We start from the raw sequence: 26,748 nt of genomic DNA on the forward strand, positions 1-26,748 counted from the left end.
GGGTTCTAATCTCAGATTGGCTATTGTCTCTATGCTGGGAAAAGGCACATGTGGTAGGAACATAGGATGGAAATAGTATGCTACAATGAAAACAAGCTTAAACTTTGAGGGAAGGCAGAACTGTAATAATTCTAAATGTGCAATTAGCTAAATGTGTAATTTTGAGCAAACTACTCTTTCTGACCCTCACGTTCTTATTCTGTGATACAAGAATAAAATGGCTGGCTAATAGAGTAGTTAGAGGGATTAAGTGAATTAATGTATATAAAGTGCTTAGCCCAGTTTCTAACACAAAGTGAGCCTCAAGACGTGCTAGTTATTGTGGTTATAGTAAAAATAAGGAAAAGTAGCCTTTCTCAATCCATTTGGGAAATTGTGGCAGGCTCTCCCCCAACCTCTCTTATTTCTCTATTTCGACCTCATTAGCATCTATGGAAGAAAAATTTTCTACGTGCTGTAGGGTACAAGTGTACCCAGACCTGTCAGGCTTTTCCTAGCTTTACCACCAGAGAGTAAATTTTTCTCTCTCCTTAGTTTCAGTTCAAAAGTCCAGGCTGCTGTCGTTGATAGCAATGTATTGGATCACTGGAATTTGCTGACAGTAGAACTTAAATGTTCCCACGCCCAAAAAGTCAATGTGTGAGGTGTTGGATGTGTCAGTTAAGTCGATGAGGGCAATCTTTTCATAGCGTCTACGTAGATCACATCGGCACATTGTGCGCTTTAAAAATCTTAAATTTATTTGTCAATTACATCTCAATAAAGCTGATACAATGAAGTCCAAGGGAAGGATTTTCACAGACAAAGGCCGGTTGGATCCCTCGCCTACCCTTTCGCGAAGGGTTTGTGGGACTATAATATCAGCAGTGTTCACTAGGACACAGAATTAGGATGGTGGTTAAGCAGAGCAGTTCTCAGAAAAGGTGTGGTGAGGGGTGCCTGGGGGGCTCAGTAGGTTAAGCATCTGCCTTCAGCTCAGGTCATGATCCCAGCGTCCCGGGTTGGAGCCCTGCTTTGGGCTCCTTGCTTAGCGGGGAGTCTGCTTCTCCCTCTGCCTGCCGCTCTCCCTCCCCCTACTCTTGCTCTCTCTCTCAAATAAATAAAAATAAAATCTTAAAAAAAAAGAAAAAAAGAAATGATATGGTGGATTTCTTGGGAAAAAAGGAGAAAGGAGGCCAGGTAGACAAATAGCTGACATTTATGATAACTCTTCTTATTACCATCATCAGCGTTGGTATCGTGCCAAAGCCATTCCCTTTCTTCAGTACCTCGCATAATCCAATGCAGGCTGAGGATCCGCAGTACCTTTCAATGGCACTGAAAAAAATGAAAAAAAAAAATTAAACTGAAATTTAAAAACAAACCTTCAGTGTTAGTAGAATTCAGAAATCTATGGCTATCGCTATTGCTGGGAAGAAAACATCTTGGACTCTAGACACTCTGAGCCTGTGGTCAAATGCAGCCATCATCATTAAGACCCCCCAGCGTTTAGTTAACAAATCCATTTAAGTGGTAGGTGTTTATATATGGATGCCTTATGCATGGTTGTAAAAACTTTTTAAATCAAGTCAGGAAGCATACATTTTTTTCCTTTTTCGTAATTATGTTCTTTTGACCAAAGGTATTATATTTTCTCCAAACTAGATAAAATGTTAGTGCCAAAATAAAGAAAACTGTGCTGACATCTTGTTTATATATTTTTAAAGGTTTTCTTTCGGGAGACTTCTGCAGCGATTATTCATAGTTTCCTCTCTCTTTTCATATGGTTTTCATTTAGGTCCAGTTATGTTGCAAACAACTCTTTTAATTTTTTTGTTGATTTATTGTTTTAGGTGTGTTTTGCTCAGAACAAAAAGGTCTATCCTCTCCCCTGTAGCTATAGGACTCTTATTAGTACTAAGCGGACAGCTGGGCTTCAAGCAGTCCTGAAGATAGGATTTCTTGAAATGGTTGAAGGGTAACCAAATAATAGAAGACTGTGAGTGGAAAGAGTGGATGTTGGAATTGAAGGAAAACTGATACTTGACCTACAGAACCATCTAAGTTCTTGATAACGGGGACCATGACTTTCTTAGAAGTTACCACTATTGCTCTTTGGACACAGAAGTGGAAGGGACCATACTCCTTTGCCATATGTATACTGTCCTTGTGACATAGGGATTCCCAAGGCTTCAGGAGTATAGGAGAGAGATTAATTTTCATGAACCTGCAAAGTTTCAGAAGACTCAATGGAAAAGGTCAGCTTAAGTTCATTTATATTTTTCATATAAACTCGGGCTAATGATTTCAAAGTTCTTTTTTCTTTTTGTCAAGAACATTGCTATGTGCTGCAGTGTTTATATAGCGAGGTAGCCATATTTTTATTGAATATTATCTAACAGTATCAAAGTTGAATAGCCACAGAAAGCAAGAATACAAAATCAATTGCAAGGCAGTGGTATCTATGAGGTCAAAATTGGGTGGAACAGAGGTGGGGGTTGGGTGTTCAGTGGGGAAGAGACTCCCATGGGAAGATTTCTTGAAGGCAAAGGAACTTCATTCAGTTTTTAAGAATGAGTGGACTGAAGGGCAGAGTAAGGACAATGATATTTTAAGTGATGGGTGAGAAGCACATAGCTATTTCTTGGGAGAGTGAGCAGATTCATCTGGCTGGAGCAGAACCCTTATTTAAGGAAGTTAGGGAATGAAGTTTCATTCATTTCAGTTTACATTAGGGTTCACTCTTTGAGTTGTACATTCTGTGGGTTTTGACAAATGTATGATGACATGCATCCATCCTTATCATACCATACACTGCCTTGTTTGCAGTCCCTAAAAATTACAAGCTGGTAGCTGCACTGTTGTTTGAATTGTATGACAGTGCACCAGGAGATGGACCCATCATTTCTAGTGTCCCTCAGCTTCTGAGCAGGTTCAGTTTTATATACAACAGAATCCCTGTACAGCGAAGTAAAAAGAAGCCATCTCTGTGAGCACTTGGTGTAGACACAATGTAGGATAAACATGGTCGAAAAGAATCTTTTGGTTTTTATCTCTTTTTCTTATCCCTAAATTGCTACCTATTTTCTTTTGTTTGAATAGTAAAGTTAATATGAAGAACTAGATAGTGGTATAAATAAATGTGATAATGTTTAATTTACTTTTGGGTCTACCCATTCTTTTTTGTACAACATTGAAGAACATGGACTTCTTTCTAAAAAAAAAAGTCTGGGACAGGCAAGCAGGCAGCGCGGGCTCTATCTTCTACCAACATTGCACATGCCTACTCCCAGTGTTCACAAGTACAAGCTGCAGCTGTAGTCGGGGCCATTGGGGTGGAGGATGGAGCCGGTCCCAGCAGAAGCTGACCAGCTGGGGATGGTTGTCTACGCAGACTCTGGCCCCATCAAGGTGGGCCTTGCAGGAGGGAATATAGGGCAGGCCTCCTAAGACAGAGACGGAGGGGCCCTAGTGCCCCACCCAACACAGGGTCAGGGGCTCTTTTTAGGCCTGGGCGGAGCTCTCTGGAAGTCCCTAGGAGCAGGTGTGGGCCCTCGTCATGCCTCACAGGCTGTCTCTGGGAGAAACAGCTCATGGCAGCGCTGTACTGTTTCCTGTGGGGAGACTACCCTGTGGCCAATGGTCCAGAGGTCAGCGTCGATCTCAAAGTCACTGCCGTAAAAATCCCCCGTGTCCACAAGAAATGAGTTTCAACTCATTTCATAAGAAACTTTTCAGAACATTATAGTGCCTATCGTCTGAAGAACTTTATTCAGCAGTATGGGTAATAATAAAAGATTATCTAGATAATACTGACTATGAAGGAAAGGATCAGTTTCATTTGTGCTGCTAATTGACTTTGGTGTGACTTTTTATCCATAGCCTTATTTTCTTTTTAAAAAAAGTATTTTTTTTTCTGTTAAGTTAGAAAATTTAGGTTTAAGGGAAAATCACTAATAACCTCACCATCCATAGGTGGACTAACATTTTACTGTGCATCTTTCCTGTCTTCTGTTTTCTCTGCATGCATTGTTTTTATTTAAAAAACAAATTGGGCATATTGTTTTATATCCTGATTTTTTCAATCCAAACATCATGAACAAAATGTCTTATAATTCATGCTCTGCTACAAAACACTTTTTAAATGACTGCATAGTATTCCATTGTATGGTTCACAGACTCTTCATAATTTTGTGGATTATCTTGATATCATTCTGAGATGTGGGCGTATTGTTTTTTTTAAGATTTTATTTATTTATTTGAGAGAGAGAGAGAGCATAAGCAGAGGGGAGGGGCAGATGGAGAGGGAGAAGCAGACTCCCTGCTAAGAGCAGAGCCCAATGCGGGGCTGGATCCCAGGACCCGGAGATCACGACCTGAGCCAAAGTCAGACGCCTAACTGACTGAGCCACCCAGGCACCCCGGTATTGCTTTTTATTACCATTCAGCTGGGGAAGGACTATGAGTCAGACAGGTGAGGCAATGTTATTTAGTGGAAAGAACCTGGACTTAATCAGGAGTCTTCCTTTGTCCTGATCCAACCTCTGGCTCCATTCAATGATCTAGTCTTGAGCTTTGTCGTTTCCTCTCTTGGAGTTTAGTTACTTTGCTTTTAAAAACTAGCAGTTGCTTCAATATTCTGTAACTAGGAAGTCACTACAAATCAGGAACAAAGGTAAGACTAAATTCTTTCATTAAAATTATAGCAGTTGACAGTAGTCCTTTTTTCTGTGACTCTCTCTCTGTCTAAGCTCAGGTGTACAGACTTGAATTAGTTACAGTCTTTGGTTCATAGCAGAGTTGTACCATTGACCCACAAACGATCCCCTGTAATTTATTTGGGGTTTTTTTTTTTGGTGTTAATATTATATAGAAACACGTGTGTATTTCCCCTCCCTTGCAGTAAACTCTTTAAGGCTGTCTACTAGTCAAAATCTTAGTTGTCATTTTTAAAAATGCAAATGACATATGTTTTATTTACCATTACGCCTCTAGCACCTATTACAGTGTCTGGTGCCTACCAGTGTTCAATCAATAAATGTTTCATGATGGAATAGCCTTCACATGGACTTGTTGCCTGGGTGAATATTTATGGGTAGAGGAGACTCTCTTGTCAAAGCTTCCTAAAATGTGGACATTAGCAAAAGAGGCAGGTTATTAAAATAAACTTATGCCATTGAGGTTGGTAATGACTGTGAATGAAGAATAAAGCAGACATATTCACTAGGAAAAGCTAGGCGGCAGTGAAAGACTGAACAGAAGTTTTATTAAATGTGAGTTAAAAAAATGAAAATGAACAAAACCATCGTTGTTTCATATTGTGGTGGAAGCACGACACTCAAGAAATGCATCCCATTAGTCCCCACAGTAACATGGGAATGTCAGAAGGAAGCTTTCAATATTGGCACTTTTAAGAGGAAGATGAGAAACTCAGAAAAGTGACTTCTTGAGGTCACGTAGCTGGTAAGTGGCATCTCTAGGATCCACATTATATCTGTCTGACCATGAAGGTAGGAGCCTTAATACATGATGATAAATTGTCCAAAAAATGACATAACACTTCTTTAGAAAATGTGAGAAAAGATTTCTTCTGAAACACGTTTATTATACAAGCTGTTTCCCAATCAGGGAGGAAGATGCCTGTTCTAAGAAACCATGGGTAGTTGGCATATAGTAAACTCTGGAACTTTTACTCTTTCTTGTTCGTTTACCTTGGACTTATGGCTACAGAATCTCTTTGCAATCCTTGTGATGTATACACGTAAGCCACACCATTGACTCCATGAACATTAAACATTTCACAGAAGCCTTTTTTCTCTGTCTTGATTTGTTATTTCTAAGTCAGTCTCCCTGGTGGGAACTGGTGGTTGCAGTGGATTTCCTTTCCTCTTTGGAGTTAGTAGGTGATCTGTATTGCATGGCCAGTAGACTTGATACTATTTTTATGCTGTTACAGAATTATAGTAGAGGACACAGTAGATTGGCGGCCCCATGACAAAATCGTCCTTAGCTCCTCTTCTTATGAGCCTCATGAAGCAGAGGTCCTCACTGTGAAAGAAGTCCAGGCTCACCATGTTAAGATCCATGAACGGCTCAAACACCGGCATGTTGGTAAGGCTTGGTTTGTTGGAGAAGGGAAAAGGATGAGCCAGGAAGAATGTGTTTGGCAACCTGCCTGGGGATCTTGTGTCCAGTGGCCATTCAGAGGGGATGGATAACACTTTGCTGCTCCCTAGACTCATCCTAGAAGGCTTTACCTCTATTCCCTCATTAATTGTATTGCTTAACTTTTAAAGAATACTTAGATGTGAAGGAATTTTTTGTTTTGTTCTTTTACTTTTTACATATAATGGCAAGTCTAGAAGCAAGCAGAAAGGTTAAGCATGTTGTTCAAGGTCACTGGGCATTTCCATGGCTAAGCCAGAATAAACCTCAGGGGAGCTGAATTTCCAGTTCATTTCTTGACACACTGAATCATACAATCACTTAGAATTCGACAGTTATTGTAAATAATGTTTTCTTTCTCCATACGCAGGAATGTGTCCTTCCTGACACTTTATGTACTGACTACTACTACTATTAAAAAGAAAAAAAGATAAAAAGCCAAATACCTTTTTCACAAAAAAAGTGTAAATATTTTTATACATTATGCACAGTTCAAATACTTTGCACATAAATTATAAATAGCCATGAGGTTCCAGGTTCAGTCCAAGTAATATGTTTAATCCAAGAACTCTAATAAGTAATAAAACATGGAAATAGAGGGGTTAGGGAATATCTTTTTGTCTCTGATATGGGAGAGGAACATACATGTATTCAGCAGGATTATGTCCAAAGCTATTTCTAAATCATAGTTCCAAGGATGATTTCTTTTTTAAAAAGTGGAGAAATCTCCAGCAGTCCTTGCTAGTAGGATGCAAAGTGCAGTGTAAACGGAGCTCAGTGGAACAGACGAGCAGGGCACTCCGTTCCTGTCCCTGAGGGGGCTCCTTCAGGCAATTCTGAGCTTAAGACCCATCATGAGAGGACACTGCCACTGCTCTTTGTCCCTTTACTCCTATACATTGCTGCTTTAGCTCTGTTACTGCCTCAGTCAGTCTGGGATTCTTCACTCTCTTCGAGGAGGTCCACGGACGATGTACAACCAAACACTCAAGTCTCACACCTATGAATTTAAGGAAGGAGGTTGGGGACCCCACTAATTGGACAGGTGTGCCCTGACTTCATTGTCCCAGTACCCACAGTTATTAAGGAGAAATGAATTCTTGCTCGAACACTCTCACTCTGATCCCGAAGAGAGATATGTGAACGAGCTTTTCATTTCTCAGCTGACATTTGTGGAGAATGCCCGAGGAAAAGCAACCTTAATGTTGGTAGGACTTCCGAGGGGAAAGGAGTGTTTTCATTTGTCAGGTTCTCTGGGTCCCCAGCTGGCAATTTCCGAAATAGGTTTTTAAAGTTTTTTTTTTTTTTTTCTTGCCCAATTCCTATTGCCCCAGGAAGCGTCCATGTCATGGAGGATGGCCGATACATTCGTTTGGCTGCAGAGGTTGGACTTTTGACCCGAAATATACAAATCCAGCCTGATATATCATGCAGGGCGAGACTACTTGTGGGGTCCTTCAGAATATCCAGCAGTGAGGAATTTTCAGGTAAATTGAATTTTAAGTTACTAAGCATTACCGATTGGAGCCTATTCATCTGGGACATTCAGAAATTCCAACTGTGAGAATTTTCATTTATAAAACAAAACGTTCAAATTAGACGGCTCCTTTGTGCTCTGAGAAGCTATGAATTTTCAGTTCTAATCTGTGCTTAATTATCAGTGTGATGTTAAAATAATATACTAGCGATCAGCACATATGCACATTTTTACCTCAAAGAAAACATCTTCAGCAGATGTGAAATTTCCTCTGCTTTGAAATTATAGATGATTTAATGACCACTTGAGTTTTATCTCTTTCCTGAATTTCTATTACTCTTTCCCAGTAGCATGCTATATCTGATGGCAGGCCTCAGCTCATGCTATAAATTAATAGCATAAATTTAAATAAAAATGATTTCCATATTCTAGACTACTTTAAGGATCAGTTCAATCTTTCTCATTTCTTTCAAGCTTTAACTCTTTTGGAATGCTGCAACATTATTTGATTAGGACCTTGTTCTTAAACTTGTATCCCTTAAATATTATTCTAGAATTGTTTCCTGGTCAAATAAATTCGGGAGAGGATATCACTGTAGCTCCCTCTTAGAAGGTCACTGAGTACCTGAATATAATAAAGGCTCTGAGAAGGCCTGGAATAAAGGATCTAGCTACTTCCAAAATATATTGAGCATGAAACACTTTTTTGTTGGCACGTCTGTTCTACCAGTATGGTAAACGGCAGTATACGTACCGAACTTAAATCAAAAGTTCAGGATTTCCGGCCCATGGAACAAGCTCTCTTTCCATAGGCTCTGTGTCCAAGAGTCCTCAACAGAAGTGACTTTGCTCCTCCCCTCCCCCCAAAAGACATTTGACAGTATCTGGAGACATTTTGCTTGTCACAGCTTGGGGGAGCTTCTTGGCATCTAGTAGGTAGATGCTAAAGAGCCTACAGTGTATCCTGCAATCCTACAAAGCAAGGACAGCCTCCCACAGGAAAGGATTCTCTGGTCTGAAATGTCAATAGTGTTGAGATTGAGAAACCATGCTTTAGAAGACTGAGACACAGGCTGAGTCCTGGTCTTCTGGAAACGAGACAGGGTCCCTTTTAACTGAAACTGCAGGCCATGTGAACATGATCACAGAATAGAAGGCCAATTCTGACAGGTTAGCACCAGGCCAGAACTGAATGAGCAGCAAGACTGACATGGTCTGGAATTTCCGGCATTGCTGATCTAGGGTTTCTTAAATCATCCCCGGGGGGGAAGGGATGTTATAGACTGGGATTAATGCCGATTTTCATGCCTATTTTATCTCATGCAATCCTAATATCTTTGTGAGAGAGACATTTTTATAGATGAGGAAACTGTAATAAAATTGCCTGCTTATGTGTGAAACTCACTTAAGAGCTTGTGAACAACTTGAGGGTACGGTTGCATCTTTCATCACCATTTTTCTAGTAAAGGAACTGCTGTGTATTGAGTGCTCCATAAATGGGAATAAAGAAAGTAAGTGAAGAGTAAGAAAAGTCATCCAGCTAGAAAGTGGCAGAGGTAACATTCAAATTCAAGTCTGATTCTGAAGCCCTTATTAAATAAATTTCTAATTTTGTAATCATTTTAGACTTCGAGAAGAGTGGCAAACATAGTATGGAGAGTTCCTGTGTACCTTTTGCCCAGTCTTCCCTATTGTTAATATCTGCCATATCTGCTACATTTGTCAAAACCAAAAAGTTAACATGGGTGCCTTACTCTTAACTAAATTCAAGATATTATTCAGATTCTACCTGTTTTTCCACTAATGTCCCTTTTTGTTCTAGAATCTAATCCGGTTTCCCACACTAAATTAAGAAGCCTTGCATTTTTCTGTAAATATACTCCAGAGCCTGGATGAAGTGGAATCGGCAGGTGTAGGTCAAGGATGCCAGCTATGGGCGTTGAAAAATTATAGGATAGAAAATCGGGCCAGGACTTACAATTCCTACTTTTAAATTGGAGGCCCCTGTCATTCTTTTTCTGACCAATAACATCCAGCCATTTATACTTAGAATTGTGATTTTCAAAAGGAAAAATAGGATAGTAGTTGTGAACATAATCTTTATTTAATTCTTCACTTAAATGCTCAAGACATTTTAAGTACTTACTATTTTTTTTAAATTTTTAAAATTTTATTGTTATGTTAGTCACCATACAGTACATCATTAGTTTTTGATGTGGTGATCCACGATTCATTGTTTTTGTATAACACCCAGTGCTCCATGCAGTACGTGCCCTCCTTAATACCCATCACCGGGCTAACCCATCCCCCCTCCCCCCTCCCCTCTAAAACCCTGTTTGTTTCTCAGAGTCCATAGTCTCTCATGGTTCATCTCTCCCTCCAATCCCCCCCCCCCGCCATTTTTCCCTTCCTTCTCCTAATGTCCTCCATGCTATTCCTTATGTTCCACAAATAAGTGAAACCATATGATAATTGACTTTCTCTGCTTGACTTATTTCACTTAGCATAATCTCCTCCAATCCCATCCATGTTCATGTAAAAGTTGGGTATTCATCCTTTCTGATGGCTGAGTAATATTCCATTGTATTTATGGACCACATCTTCTTTATCCATTCATCTGTTGAAGGGCATCTTGGGTCTTTCCACAGTTTGGCTATTGCTGACATTGCTGCTATGAACATTGGGTTGCATATGGCCCTTCTTTTCACTACATCTGTGTCTTTGGGGTAAATACCCAGTAGTGCAGTTGCTGGGTCATAGGGTAGCTCTATTTTTAATTTTTTGAGGAACCTCCACACTGTTTTCCAAAGTGGCTGTACCAACTTGCATTCCCACCAACAGTGTAAGAGGGTTCCCCTTTCTCCACAACCTCTCCAACATTTGTTGTTTCTTTCCCTGTCCATTTTTGCCATTCTAACTGGTGTAAGGTGGTATCTCAATGTGGTTTTGATTTGAATTTCCCTGATGGCTAATGATGATGAACATTTTTTCATGTGTCTGTTACCCATTTGTATGTCTACTTCAGAGAAGTGTCTTTTCATATCTTCTGCCCATTTTTTGACTTGATTATTTGTTTTTTGGGTGTTGAGTTTGAGAAGTTCTTTATAGATTTTGGATACCAGACCTTTATCTGTGGTGTCATTTGCAAATATCTTCTCCCATTCTGTGGGTTGCCTCTTTGTTTTATTGACTGTTTCCTTTGCTGTGCAGAAGCTTTTTATCTTGATGAAGTCCCAAAAATTCATTTTTGCTTTTGTTTCACTAGCTTTTGGAGATGTATCTTGAAAGAAGTTACTGTGGCTGATGTCAAAGAGGTTACTGCCTATGTTCTCCTCTAGGATTTTGATGGATTCCTGTCTCACACTGAGGTCTTTCATCCATTAGCTTTCAGCCACTGGTTAATATGCACACGAGTAAAAAGATATTGTATGATTTAAAACTATGAATTATAACCATGTAAGTATAAGACATAAAAAAACCACAAATTAAAATAATACTGATATATTGCCTTGCCTGAGATTCTAGAACCACTTTCTATTCTATAAAATAAGCTATTTATGTGCGGAATCTAGCATTTGGTGTCCTTTGGGCCACTGTCTTTTTTTTTTTTTTTAAAGATTTTATTTATTTATTTGACAGGGAGAGACACAGCGAGAGAGGAAACACAAGCAGGGGGAGCGGGAGAGAGAAGCAGGCTTCCTGCGGAGCAGGGAGCCTGATGCGGGGCTCGATCCCAGGACGCTGGGATCATGACCTGAGCCGAAGGCAGACGCTTAACGCTTTGGGCCACTGTCTTATGGAGACAGGTTCAACAGCCCTTTCAGCTGTGTGCTATTGGTGAGGGAACTGTCAAAAATGTTACCACCAGACAAATAGTTTTTGGATGTTTTATCATTCAGTGAATATTTCTATACCATCTACCAGTGCCTCCTTAATCAGTGTCATTTGATAAATTTAGATATATTGGAATCCTATCACCTGGTTACAAAGAAAGACATATATGGTCTTTTTTTTTTTTTTTAAAGATTTATTTACTTTAGAGAGAGAGAGAAAACATGAGTGGGGGAGGGGCAGAAGGAGAGGATCGGGGAGAGACTCTCAAGCAGACTCCCCACTGAGCACAGAGCCCCACGTGGGGCTCGAACCCAGGACCCCAGACCATGACCTGAGCCAAAGTCAACAGTTGGCCACCTAACCAACTGAGCCACCCAGGAACCCCAGAAAGACATCCATCATCTTTCTTTTTTTTTTTTTTTAAGGTTTTATTTATTTATTTGTCAGAGAGAGAGAGAGAGCACAAGCAAGGGGAGGGGTAGAGGGAGAAGCAGGCTCCTCACTCAGCAAGGAGCCCTAGGTGGGACTTAACCCTAGGACCCCGAGATCATGACCCGCGCTGAAGGCAGACGCTCCACTGACTAAGCCACCCAGGCATCCCACATACATCATCTTTCACTTCATCTGTCCTCCAGACCATGCTTTGGTCCTCCATGGCAGCCGGATGTTAGTTTCTCCTCTGTGAAAAGGGAGTGGGGAAGGTGGAGGGTTTAGGCTGAACTACTTCTGAACTTTAAATACTATTACTGAAACACTATAGCTCCCTCCAATTTTATTGAGAAAAATAACTTTATAGTTCACCTTTGTCAGTACCTTTAGAAAAAGAAAGAAAAAAGGGGCGCCTGGGTGGCTTAGTCAGTTAAGCGTCCAACTCTTGGTTTTGGCTCAGGTCGTGATCTCAAGGTCCTGGGATCAAGCCCCACATCAGGCTTCACGCTCAGCAAGGAGCCTGCTTGGGATTCTCTCTCCCTCTGCCCCTCCTGCTCATGCTCTTTCTCTCTCTCTCTCTCAAGTAAATAAATAAATCTTAAAAAAAAGAAAAAGGAAAAAGAAGAAAGAAGTAACGTGAGGGATAAAGTTGTGACCTATGCAGCTAAGGGCACATGACTAATTCCGGGCACACTAGCTGTAGTGCAGTCGCCTGAACCCCAGTGCAAGGCTGCTCCTTTTATTCCACCACGTCTCCCACTCCCCACAGTGTGCCTCTGTGGGGGTTAATAGTACATCCTCTATACATTTGCTTACGTCCCAAGTGTAGTGTGTTACTTAAACCTTCTCTACCTCAGTTTCCTTATCTGTAAAATGGGGATGATAATTGTACACACCTCGTAGAATTTTTGTGAAGTTAAGAGTTTAAATATATATATACACACACACACACACACACACACACACACACACACACACATATATACAAAAACACCCATGCCCTATTGAGATATGACTTAGAACAGTGCCTGGTACCTAATGAGCGCTGTATGAGAGGTAGGTGCAAAAGTTATTAATTCACCTCATTTTTTTCTATAATCGTGTTTTCATCTATTTTACTGAGAGTATATACATTGACATATTAGTGCTCATTATATTTTTAAATCAATCTAATGGCTGTAGTTCATACTGTATTTTTGAAGTACCTACTTAAATTAGTACCAAAAAATTCCTCGGTAAGACTAAATAATTCACTATCCTCTCCTGATGTAGAAGATGTAGAGAATCTTTTTATTGTGAAAATGAGACAGGGACCACAGTGTGGCTGGGATAAAAATACAGAAAAGATTTTATGGGGTCTTTAAAATGATTTAAAAATATGTTTTATATAATTGACCATTATATTCCTTCTTGTAATATCTTTGTGAGGATGGCAATAGACCTTTCACATGGGGTCGCTGAGAGGAGACACAGCATTGAGGTGAGTGGCCAGGAACCCGTACTTCCTTCATTCTCTTCCAGGTCCTTGACCAGCTCAGCAGAAAAATACATGGAATCTGCCAGCTAACGTGCTCATCTCCAAAGCCTATCTCTCTTCCCTATCTGTCTTTCCTCTCCCCCATCCTATTGCCAGACTCTTCAGACTGCACATGAAACCTTGGCAAGCATTCATGTGATATTTCGGGTGATGCATATGTTGTTAGTGAGACTCATTGTGTGAAATACAGTGCTGGTATTGAGAATAAACTATTACATTAAAAAAATTTTCTGCATCTCCTGATGCCCATAAATGGGCCATCCTTCTACCTTTTGTAGGGCAGGAGAGAGTACCTGATGATCTGCATTTTGTTTGCAGGTGTCCTTCAACTTTCAAATGTGGAAATTCAGAACTTTGGGTCACCATTGTATTCAGCCATTGAGCTCACTAATGCGTCGGCAGGATCCTGGATAATATCGTCCACTCTGCACCAGAGCTGCAGTGGGGGCATTCGTGTGGCTGCCAGTCATGGGATCATTTTAAAGGACAATCTAGTGTTTGGCACAGTTGGCCATGGCATCGACTTGGAGGGTCAGAACTTTTCTCTCTCTAATAACCTTGTGGTTCTGATGACACAGTCAGCATGGTCCACCGTGTGGGTGGCAGGAATCAAAGTGAACCAGGCAAGGGACATCAGCCTCTATGGCAATGTTGTGGCAGGATCGGAGCGACTTGGCTTTCACATCCAAGGCCACAGGTGTTCCTCTCCTGAAGCTCGCTGGTCTGACAATGTGGCCCACTCAAGCCTTCATGGCCTTCATCTCTACAAGGAAAATGGGCCTGACAACTGTACTGGTATCTCTGGCTTCTTGGCTTTCAAGAACTTTGACTATGGCACCATGCTGCATGCAGAGAACAGTGTGGAGCTAGAGGACATCACTCTGGTGGATAATACTATTGGTCTCTTGGCAGCGGTGTATGTGTCTTCTGCTCCACAGGGTCACATTGAAAATGTACAGGTTGTACTTAGGAATTCAGTCATTGTGGCCACGAGCTCCTCTTTTGACTGCATTCAGGACAGAGTTAAGCCTCGCTCTGCCAACGTGACATCAAGAGATCGCGCTCCTTCCAATCCAAGAGGGGGCCGAGTTGGTATTTTGTGGCCTGTGTTCACCTCAGAACCAAATCGGTGGCCTCAGGAGCCATGGCACAGAGTGAGGAATGGCCATTTAATTTCAGGAATGATGAAACTTCAAGGTAGGAGGTTTTAGCTTCCAAGCAGTGTAGTGCTTAGGATCTTCATACATCTGTGCGTAGGATCTTCAATAGCGTTCAGAAATTATATCAGCAAGAGGGTACAATGTAGTCCAGTGGTTACTGTCCAGTTGATAACCTGCTGGCTATTGATGAGCACAGTGGTGGTTTATAATGACAGTGAGTGGCTCCTTAAAAAGTCATTGCTTTATTTATGTTGAAGACCTTTCCCAGTGATTATTTAATTTGATTATATGACAATTCTCTAGGTAGGTGTTCTTTTTCCTATTATAAAAAGGAGAAAACAGATGCAGAAATTGTGCTTCACCCAAGTTGGTTAGTAGGTGATAGGGCAACCTGGATTAGAACCAGTTATACCATAACCTATGATGTTAATCTTCCATCAGATCTCTTTGGTACTATTGTACTCACTCCCACTGGATCGTGATCAAAACTTTGATGAAAAGTATTGCTCTTAAGACTTTAATGTGTTGGAATACTCTTCTCTTTCGCATACAATGTCCATGTCTGGAAGAACTACTGATATTTTAAATTGGGATTTATGTTAACTCCTGGAACTACCATGGATGGCTTAAATTTACTCCTAGATATGCATTGGTATAAGAATATTTAGTTCTGTATTCTGTATTTATGGTTGGTAGGTTCTATGATCCAATGTTATGATATCTTAAATTTTTTTTCAGATGTCACCTTTTCTAGTTTTGTGAAGAGTTGCTATAGTGATGACCTAGATGTCTGCATCCTGCCAAATGTGGAGAGCACTGGGATCATGCATCCAATAACAGCAGAGAGGACCAGGATGCTAAAGATCAAAGATAAAAACAAGTTCTATTTTCCTCCTTTACAAGCTAGGTACCAGTTTTAGTATTTATAATAAGCCATGTTTATGAAGTATTTGGCAATTCCTCAAATCCTTAAGCATGTTTAAAAGAAAAAAATAAGATCATCAATGTAAATTGAAATAAGTTTTCTGGAAAGATATGGTAGATTGATTGAATGGCTCGAGTTCTTTACCCTACGTTCATGCCCTTCGATACAAGATTTTTTCAATCTCTCCTATAGCAGAGGCAGAGGCTCTATTTCCCTCTTGAATTTGGGCTCAGCCATGTGACTTTTTCTGGCTAAAAAAGGGAGCAAAAGTGATAGAATGCTAATTTTACTATTGTTGTTTCATTGTTTTATCTTTATTAGAGATACTTCTTTGGGGTGTTTTCAAAATCAGTGGAAAAAAATTTACCCTAATTCTTGAATCTTCCATGGAGTATGGTGTCACTAGTTTTCAGAAGAAGGCTCAGGAGCCCTTGTGCAGGGACTAGGAGGTCAAAGGATTTCTGTTGTCAGAAATCCCTGCACTGAGTGAAGTGGCTTAGATACTGGCACTCAGACCCTGTGTAATTACTGTTCTTGAACATACGATCTGGGACTTTTAGACAGGGATATGAAAACTGGATGAGGAATTCTTTTTGTCATAAAAGGGAGTGGGGAGATTAGGAGCAGGGATGATGGGTTACTTTCTTTTCCCCACAACATTGGGGAAAACTCCTTTAGCTGAAAGAAAAGAATCAGGAAAACTTGCCCTAATTAGAAAGTTAATATGTTTGGCCCAACACCAATCTCTTTTTAATGCCCATTCCTGAGCCATTTTTTTTTTTTTTGGTACCTAAACATTATGAGCTTTGCAATTTGTTTTATTCTGTCATTTTTTCTCCTGCCCAATTTTCCTTAGGTTCATGTCTTACTTATGGGATGAAATAGTTATAAAGCTAAATGATATTAGCATCTGATTCTTTGTATTATTAATACCTGACACATGGTTGGCATACAATAAATATTTAATATTATTACCAGTGGTACCTAAAATTATTAGACCAGGGGAAATCAAATAAATGCTCTATAATTCAATGCTATAATTGTTTATAACTTGTTTATATAACCCACCTGACTCTCAATTCTGAAAGTATAGGAACCATGTCTGTCTTTATCACCACTGTATTCCCCAACATATAAATGTAGGTTTTCAATAAATATTTGTTGAATGAAAATATCTATTTTTACTTTGTATATAGCACAAATAGAATTGATATTTATAATAATAATTTTAAAGTCCTGCAAGGCCCCAAAGTTTCATAAAGAAATGATTACATTATGTTCAGTAGATATTAGAGGAAGGAGCATTTTATTTTATCTTGCTTCTTACCAAATTAGCAATTGAAGCAAAGATTATATATTCAGGTATCTAGAATATTTGGTTATAAGAATGTCTTTCTTTTTGCCCATATAATGGGGAAATAACATTTTCTATAGAGTTTTATTTTGTATTTGTGTAGCACATTATTAGTGATAAAATCCTGTTGAATTTCTTTTTCTCTTTTTTCTAAGATTTTATTTATTTGTTTATTTGGGGGGGAGGGGCAGGGGGAGAGGGACAAGCAGACTCCACACTGAGTGTGGAGCCTGACGTGGGGCTCGATGTCAAGACCCTGAGATCATGACTTGAGTCAAAACCAAGACTCAGACACTTAACCAACTGAGCCACCAAGGCATCCCGGATTTCTTTTTCATGTCAGCTCTACCAATATCTGTTTTCTTTGTGTTGCTTATCATGGAATGAGAGGGTTGCTTTCTGTCTGTCTTCACAGGAAAGGTTTAGGAACGCTGGTCTGCCCTGAATCAGATTGTGAAGATCCAAGAAAATACCTCTTTAAGGATCTGGATGGGAGAGCCCTGGGTCTGCCTCCACCAGTGTCTGTATTTCCTAAAACGGAGGCAGAGTGGACTGGATCCTTCTTCAACACAGGTTGGTTATATCTGAACTCGATGCCTCCAGCAGAGGGAGGATGCATGTGAAGGAGCTGGTTTGGCTGGGTCATCTAGTGGGAACAAAAGAGCCAGGAGAGGAATTGAGTTCCAGTTGGAGTCTGTGCTATCACAGGAACGCTGAGGGATTAAGTAATGCCATGACAGCATGGTGATTCGCTCCATGAGATCGCTTATGTCTCTGTATAATGCGCAGATTCCCAACACGCAGCTCTGTGCCCAAGTGCGAACATCCTCTCACTAGCATGCTCACCTGCGCCTGGAGCAGGACTCCAGTCAGCCAGGGAACCTGCTCCTCTGCCATCCGAGTCAACATTTCTCTTCCCTCCGGGCAGACAGAAAGGCTCTCACTCTGGGGAGGGTGGTGGAGTAGATGTCCTGTAGCTTCCTTCCTTTCCTCTATCTGTTCATTGTCCCCCAAGGGCTGTACTCAAAATTCCTTCTTCTTGCTTATGCAACCAGAGCCCATTTAGGGATCAGTTTTAATAGCTGGAACCCCAGAGAGATCATCATCTTTCTATGTCCACAAACAATGGGATTCTGAGTTTCTGTTTGAGTTCAGGTGGAAATTGTTGCTCATAAATCTAAAGAATTTCCCCAGCTTTCTTTCTGTTTCAGTGGTTGATTCTTTCCATACTTCTCTTCTAGTCTCCCTTTCCCTTTTTAAGTTCTAAGTGAATGAATGTTCCAGGTCTATGTTCTCAGATCTCTTTGGTTCTCTCCCTAATCTTGCTAAGTCCAAGGTTGAAATATCTTCTACTGCTGATGACTTCTAGTTTGTATCCCCAGCCCTGAACTTTGGTCTGGTATATCCAACTGACTCCATTGGGAAGTACAATCGGCATTTCAGACTCAACATACCCCAGATGGATTCTTGAGCTCTGCCTGCATCCCCAGCCTGCTTCTTGCCTAGTTGACCCTACCTCCATAATTGGTATCATCATTCAAAATCTAGGAGTGAAACTTTATTCCTTTTTCTGATATAAATGCTCTCGCTTGTAAACCATCATCATCTCTCACCCAACAAGGGAATGGAATAGCCTCCTAATTTGATCTTCTTTCTTCTGTTCTTATACCCCACAATCTGTTTTTCACATGGCAGCCACAGTGATCTTTTCAACTTTCCAATTGTTTTCCATTCCCCTGGAATGAAATCCAAACTACAAGGCTATAAGTCTTGTAGTACCTGGTCCCTGACTACCTGTGACACCCTTTTTACTTATTCATCATGGTCGTATGTTTTCTTTAACATGCTAAGCTTATTCCTACCCCAGGGCTTGCCTTTGCATTGGCTGTTTCCTTTGCCTGAAATCTCCTGTTCTCATTTCTTTGCAGACCTGGCTCCTTCTGTTCAAATGATAGCTTCTCAGAGAAGCCATCCCTGGTCACCCTGTCCAAAAGAATTATGCCCCCATTCTTTTCTAGCTCTACTATGCCTGCTTTATTTTTTGTCAGAGTTCCACTATTTAAAATTATATTGTAAAGACCCTTGTTTACTGGTTGATTTATTGTTTGCTTTTTAAAGTGCAAACTTAGTGAGGGCAAGAGTTTTGTCCTGTTCGTTGTTACATATTTGGGGAATGCTCAACAAAGAGTAGTTGATGGGTTGATCAAGTGAATGGGTTGTTGATAGCCAAGGAGAGTATTAATGTTGCTTGCCCCAAACCATTCGAGAACGTACAGAAGAAACTGAGGCTTCAATTTAGGTCACAGGTTTAAGGATTTACCCATAATAGGAAATTTGGAACCAAGACTTTCCTAGGTCTCTTTTTCCTTGTTGCCACCTTACTTCCATTTGAACCACTGCTATTTTAACGTTTGGCATTTACAGAAGTTTCTACATAAGTCTTTTAATTACCATACGATTTCATGCTTCACTACTTTTTCACATTTCTCTTAAATATTTTCATAGGTTGAAGGCTTATCTTTGCAACAGGATGACATGCTGTGGGGACTACAATATAGGTTTTAAAAAGTCAGTGCTGAGTGCGTGGAACATGCTAAGTAAATATTCATTTTGATATGTTGGTCATATCTGTTGAATATAACAACAAATACATTTTTGCACAGAGGAATAAAATGCAGGGAAAGTATATATTGAGAAAAATACGTGCAGAATAGTAAAAGAAAAAAAGATAGGCAGCTACTCTCTCATTTGCCACTATATCTATTCAGATAGCTTTCTTTTTTTTTTTTAAAGATTTTATTTATTTATTTGAGAGAGAGAATGAGAGAGAGATAGCATGGGGGGGGGGGAGGGTCAGAGGAAGAAGCAGACTCCCTGCCGAGCAGGGAGCCCGATGCGGGACTCGATCCTGGGACTCCAGGATCATGACCTGAGCCGAAGGCAGTCACTTAACCAACTGAGCCACCCAGGTGCCCCTATTCAGATAGCTTTCTATAGTAAGTTACCCTGTTGGTGTTAAGAGTCATCCCACTGTTATAGGTGTTTATGCCATGGAGAAAAGATCCTACTTTCAAACAAAGTACAGGCATAATTGTGAGGGTTTTCTACACTTGTGGTTTTTGGTGAGGACCTCATTGCTGTAGAATCAGTACCAAGGGACGTGTGTTCCAGAGTATTTAATGGAAATTACATTTCAGAAAATAGTAAGGACTGAAGAGTGTCTTAGTTTGGGTTGCTCCAGAGACAGACATTGATATAAGGCTTAGACTCTAGTAGTTTATGGGAGGGGGTGAGCATGGAAAGTAGAGAAGTGGGGAAGTAAGACAGGGAAAGAGGTGAAGCCAGGAAGGATGGACTCAAACTGGTTTCTGCTGTGGACAGCTAGAGCTCAAGTCCTGGGGGGAGCTCCAGGAGACCCTGGGCACATGACCTAAACATATCCCTGCTAAGCTATGAAGAGGCTAAGGTATTTATATTCAAATCCCTGCTTGTCATTGGCTGAAGGATGCTTCTGGACATTAACTCTCTAGCCTCTTGGCTTTCCCTGAACAAAGGCCAACTCTGTTCTTTCCTGTGGCCAGGAACAAACCTTTCTTAGAAGGAAGTGGTAGGTTCTACCAGCAGTCTTTGGTGTGTGAAGGTGAGTGCTAAAAACATATGGCTGTGGCGTTGAAAATGTCTGGTACAAACAGGAGCTCTAAAATGGTGATCAAATACTCCATGTGTAGGGGGCCTGTGTGGCTCAGACTGTTAAGCGTCTGCCTTTGGCTCAGGTCGTGATCCTGGGGTCCTGGGATCAAGCCACACATCGGGTTCCCTGCTCAGTGGGGAGTCTTCTTCTCTGTCTCCCTCTGCCCCTCCCCCCCCACTTGTGCGTGCTCTCTCTCTCTCAAATAAAATTTAAAAATCTTAAAAAAATACTCCATGTGTAAGTAATGGGGTGGTTGGATGAACTCAGATAGTTGCTTACCATGTGGTATAAATACACTGGTTAGGCATAAACATGCTCTTGCGGCTCGATGTATATTTTATTTTTCTTAACTCTCTGATGTGGTTGTGAAATCTGATTCAATGGTAAAACTCCAGCAGATATTACAGTAGAACATTCCACTTACTGTCAGTGTGTAGACAAGCATAATTGGGAGTGTGTGTTTGTGTGTGTGCCTGTGTGTGTATATGTGGTTGAATGTATATAGGAAAGAGTATATGACTGACTGCTTTCAACTCCTGATGTTTTAAAGCTTTATAACATTTTAAATGAGGTTGCTATAGGTACCAACTACAAGGATTCCCACAGTAGAACCTGCTGTTTACTGCACTAAAAATACAACCTGTATCTTCTTGCAATGAAGGAGACAGCACAGAGTATAAATGGTGTCTTCCAGGTGCTGACAGGATTGTACGGTTTTCCTTTGACTTCCAAAATATGAATAGATCCTCCTTCCCTAATTCATGTCCCTTTTTATTTCTTATTTATTTATTTAAAATAATTTTATTTATTTATTTGACAGAGAGAGACAGCAAGAGAGGGAACACAAGCAGGGGGCGGGAAGCCGGAGAGGGAGAAGCAGGCTCCCCGCTGAGCAGGGAGCCCGGTGTGGGGCTCAATCCCAGGACCCCAGGATCATGACCTGAGCTGAAGGCAGATGTTTAACCGACTGAGCCACCCAGGCGCCCCATCCCTTTTTATTTTTTAAACCATTCTCTTGTATGCCACTTTCCAATTCCTGTACACAATCTGATAGATGAGAAAAGCACAAATTTAATCTGAAGAGAAGGAGTGTCTATTTTGTATTTTTCCCCTTCAAGACAAGAATCTATAATATTCTGTAGAACAGGAAAGGAGTGCGGCAGAGATTAAAATGGAGACCACTGGAACCAACTCTCATATTTTTTCCAAGTGGCATTGAATGTGACACACCCTTATGTTCTGTCTCAGATCTATTAATAAACAGCTTGGAGTCCCTTGCCTTTGAGGATTATTTTTAATTTGAAAAATACAGATTGTATTTGCACATATAAGTTCACAGCGGAGCTACCAACCCAGACTGATATCCACAGGTCTCGGCATATTGTCATATACTCTAGCATTAGAAGCAAAAATTATCCATGTGGATCAGCTCTAAGGAATACTGTGCCAGTGGGTTTTGCTATCTGTGTGATGCAGGGTGTGTAGCCAGGGGAAAAGTGAGCTGTTAATTTTGATTTGTACTTATCTGTAAGTTTGCGTTTGCAGCCAACTTTGAAACATGCCTGGCAATAGAGTGCAAAGCAGCTAATCCCAAGCAGGAGATCCTCTGAGAACCATTTGCATTTTATTCTGGAAGGGATTTCTTTTGATTATGGAAGCAGCTGATGATCTGAAGATCCAAAATCATGGAGAAAAACCAAGTCTTGAAATGTGTATCCCATTCAGGTGGGACTAGACAGGTGCCAGAGCATCCCACTCTGGCTTCTTAGTCATTTCCAGTCTGTCCCAGACTACAAATGGGTGGCTTTACCTCCCAGGCCAGTTTGTACATGTGGAGTACCTGTGTGGTTGAGAGAAGACTGGAAGAAGTCAGAGCTTTACTTTCAACATCATTTTACGATTTCTGAGCCATGATGTAGAGAGTAGAAGGGGGGTGACATGGAGGGGGCCCTCCTTGAGCAGCTTTTGCATGCCGCATGCTGAAGTTGGCATTTTCATTCATTGTGCAAATGCATTTTGGCCACCTACGGTCTACGAAGGCTTCTAAGGATGGGAGCTCCAGTTGTGAAAAAGACAACACTCCTGCTTTCATCAGGCTTATGTTCCAGTGGAGAGAGATATATAAACAAATAAAAATATTCCAATAGTGATGGGAGGTACGAAGAAAATAGTATAGGGTTTTGGGTCAGAGTGGTAGATTGAAGGTTGTGCGTGTGTGCATGCAGGTGTAGATAAGGGAGCTGCTATTTGAAACAGAGTTACATTTCCAACGAGACCTGAATGAGGGGCAAGGGGTCACTGCTCGGAGCAGAGGGAGGAGCCTTCTAGGGACAGAGAGCAGCCAGAACAGAGGCTCTGAGACAGAGGCTTCAGCGTGTCTGAGGGTGGGTGGAAAGGTGATCAGTGCTCCCGGTGTGTAATTAATGGGAACAGGAGTAGTTGCAGGTAGCCAGGAGTCAGCTCCTTCCTAGGCCAGGACGATTTGATAAGATGATGTTGGAGGATGCATGTTGGAGGATGATGTTCACTCTCTGAAAAGATGGTACATGCAGCCGTGGAATGAATGGATAGGGAGTGGGAGTCAGACTGGGAGCAGGCAGTGCAGTTAGGAAGCTAAAGCTAAGGGGGGCTTAGGGATGCACCACCCCACGGGTGGTCTGCTGACGTGTGCTGGCCCGCAAAGTCTTGCACTCGTCTATAATGAGATAATGACATGAATCGGTCGCTTAGAAACATAGCAACTTGACAGAGTAATTTTATGTCTGTTGGCTCTAATAAAGAAAATTTGGGGCTTTTATTTTGTATGTCTAATTGGTCAGATAATTTATATTTTTTAAATTATATAAATTGGTCCTCAATGGCCTGGAAATTTTAAAAACAAACAAAAACAAACAAAACAAAACAAAATACCCTGTTTCTTGCCAAATATTTTTCAATTGAGGAGGTAAATTTGATGTGCTTAGGGCAGTGGCTTCTGTAGCTGACTTATCATCAGTATTATCTAGGACATTAAACATTCATTTGCATGTTGGGGGGTATTTTGAGTGAATAGGTGTATGTGAGGCCCAGGCCTTTGTGTTTAAACACACATATACACAGATACACATTCATTCATACACACAACCTCCCCAAGTGATTCTGTTGTGTTAAGGTTTGAGAATCACTAACTATAGAGTAATATGCTTCCTTTGATGTAAAGAGACAGGATGTTATGAAGACAATATTTTTAATTTAAAAAGTGAGCAGTCTCAATTTTTCATGAAAAATCCAGAATTTGCTCCCTGTGCCAAATACCATAGGCATAAATATACTTGCTTATACACACACTGGATGTATTTCTGAAAGGGAATAGAACATGAACTAAAAAGATATAGGAGTCTTCACAATCTAAATTAAGTCTTCGAATAATAAGAATATATTGAACTTTTTTTAATGTAGATTATTTTTGCTAGTACTAAAGTGACTTGAATGACCTCAAACTGTCACTTTAATAATGAAGCATTGGATAAAAATGAGTTCAATGCTAAGTTTATTTTTTAAATTCTACATTGAATCATTATATTAAAAACCTAAACTCATGATAAGCTTTTCCCACACTTTCCTTGACGTCATTCCCAGCAAAGTACTGTGGTCTGACCAGGACTTCTGACCAAATCCATCTTCGGGGCAGGTGAGAGTTTCCCATTCTTTGCCACAAAAGGATAAGAAGCATTTTTCAAGTGGTGTTCCTTCTTGGTCGCTTCTTGAGAAAGTTATAAACCATTATGGAGACCTTAAAAGTGACTGACCTCAAATCAAAAATAAAAGATGAGGTTGATAAAAAAGAAAATAAAGCTGGCATTTTACCGTCAGCCCATGGAGTGATGAAGTGGTTTCCAACTGAATAATGGGAAAGCTCCAGCAACAGGGAGACATACGCTCAGCTGCTTGCAGACGGAGGGGCGAGCATTTTCTCAACTCTTTGTTGCTAGATCTCGAAATGCGTCTTTTCTTTAAGCTTTCTAGGCTTCTCTTTCTTCCCATTTGTCCTGGGAATGACAGCAAGATGGTATTATAAAATGGGAGAAGGGAGAGGGAGGGAGAAAATGAGGGGACAGAATGGAGAGAGGAAACGGTTTGTCTGCCAATATCTGTGCTTGCAGAGGTCTTTTTCTTCTAGCTAGAGGGGAAAATACCATTCTCTTTTCCCAAGCAATTATAGGCCCCAAAGATTGAAACTTGGTATATAGCTCTTTAATCTCAGCAGATATTTATGGTTAAACATTAGACTTTTAGGATTCCAGATGTCAGGGTATTAAAATATAAAAGCACAGTCTCAGAAAATATTAGAATCTTTGGGATGCGTGGCTGCAGGGATTTTTCTCCCAAGCAGAAGAGGGCGAAGCTTTCCATGATCCTTTGTGAGACCGAAAGAGCACCTTTCCTTCACCTGATTCTCTATCTCCCGCATGACTTGTCCCGTCTCTAGGCCATGAATGGCATAACCATGTTGGATTGTGTTTTGAAATCGTCCAGAGTGTGAGTTGGAATGCTTTTTGTGTGTGATTTGTAAAGGATGATGTGAGAAGGCATATGAGCCATGGGAATAATTTCTGTTGCCTCTCCTCAATCTGGACACTTTATTCTTCCTGAGATTGCCTTAATCCTCAAATCTTCCATTAACAGCTAATACTTGTGGAATATCCATCATGTTTCTGAGTTTGTGCTAAGACTTTCACATGAATTATTTCATGTAATCCCATCAACAGAATATATCCTATGAGGTAGATATTCTTATTCCCTACCTGTTATAGCTGTGGAAACTGATGTAGAGATATTAGGTAACTTGGCCAAGCCATGAACTAATTAATAGAAGATTCAGGACTGAACCCGTGTTTTTCACACTGTGTGCGATGCTGTACATGGTACCCTCTTGCTAAGGTTTTTTTCCTTTTTTCTCTACATTCTCCAGTGTTAGCTCTCTTAGATCTATCAGCCTTTCTCACACAGAGTCCTGTCTACACAGAACAAAGCAAACTGAGACTGTGCAATTATTCCAGCAATTATCCACCCCAACTAGCAATAATAATAGTTACCATTTATCTAGCATATTCCATGTGCCAGACATTATGCTAAGTGGTTTATAAATATTCCCATTTATCCTTTCAACAACCTTAACGTGTAGGGATTGTTATCCCTTTTCAGCATTCGAAGAAATAGGGGTTTAGAGAAGCTAACTAATTTTTCATGGTCCCACAGCTAGACTGTGCAGAACCAAGATTTAAATCTATATTTGTCTGATTCCAAAATCTGGGCTTGGAACCACTTCTAGATAATTATCATCATGTGGTCTAAATCATCTGGTGGGCAGCTGCACCGAGAGATATTTCTTAAAGAATTGACATTTTTCCATTTTACATGGTAGCAAATCGATTTTTATATTTTAAAAAATAACTGTCAATTACTATAACATTTTTGAAAGACGATGGTAATAATGACCACAAAACAGCCTCACTTACTTCCTCTTCTTCGTATGTATATAGCCATTTCCTGTGTACGAGGTAAACAGACTCTGGCATTTTGCCAGTGTTAACCCCTGGCAGTTGTGTGACAACAATAGAGCAGTATGAAGTAGAAACTTTGGTCATGAACTCAAAAATGTATTATGGTCGGGCACCTGGGTGGCTCAGTCAGTTAAGCGTCTGCCTTCCGCTCAGGTCGTGATCTCCCAGTTCTGGGATCGAGCCCCACGTCAGGCTCCCTGCTCAGCAAGGAATCTTCTCTCTCTCTCTCCCTCTGTCCCTCCCCACTGCTCATTCTCTTTTTTTCTCAAATAAATAAATAAAATCTTTAAAAACTTTATTATGGTAATTTTTCTGTAGCTTCCCCTTTCTCCCAATAAATTGAGGTAAGTTTTTTTTTTCCCCCAACTTAGATGTTTCTTGAGAGTCCAGTGAGAGCAAGGCACTCTATACTGTTGGGGTATCCTATATAGGACACAGCGAGGTAGGTAAGAAGCCATCCTTTCCCTCCTGCATGGATGTGGGGGGCAGGGGCAGGCTACGAGATGGAGACAATGAGTTAATATAAAATTGGCACAAAATACCCTGGAGAGTCCACGTATACCTGGGGATCTAGACAAAGGCTCTAGAAAGGAAATGGAGTTTGCCATGAGCCTAGAGCATCAGGTAAAGCTTTGACAAGCATGTATGAAGGAA

The 26,748-nt window shown here is 40.6% G+C and overlaps 1 protein-coding gene across 1 annotated transcript in view; it reads left to right on the forward strand.

Annotated features, from left to right (window-relative positions):
- The window catches only part of PKHD1 (PKHD1 ciliary IPT domain containing fibrocystin/polyductin), a 443,829-nt gene that overhangs the window by 310,148 nt on the left and 106,933 nt on the right, over positions 1-26,748 (forward strand). The window contains exons 55-59 of the mRNA XM_078054411.1: positions 5,936-6,090; positions 7,479-7,631; positions 13,740-14,618; positions 15,320-15,488; positions 17,276-17,433. Coding sequence (XP_077910537.1) covers positions 5,936-6,090; positions 7,479-7,631; positions 13,740-14,618; positions 15,320-15,488; positions 17,276-17,433 — 1,514 coding nt within the window. The remainder of the gene's footprint in view (positions 1-5,935; positions 6,091-7,478; positions 7,632-13,739; positions 14,619-15,319; positions 15,489-17,275; positions 17,434-26,748) is intronic.

Source organism: Halichoerus grypus, chromosome 9 (genome assembly GCF_964656455.1).
Source record: "Halichoerus grypus chromosome 9, mHalGry1.hap1.1, whole genome shotgun sequence".
In the NCBI taxonomy this organism is placed as follows: domain Eukaryota; kingdom Metazoa; phylum Chordata; class Mammalia; order Carnivora; family Phocidae; genus Halichoerus; species Halichoerus grypus.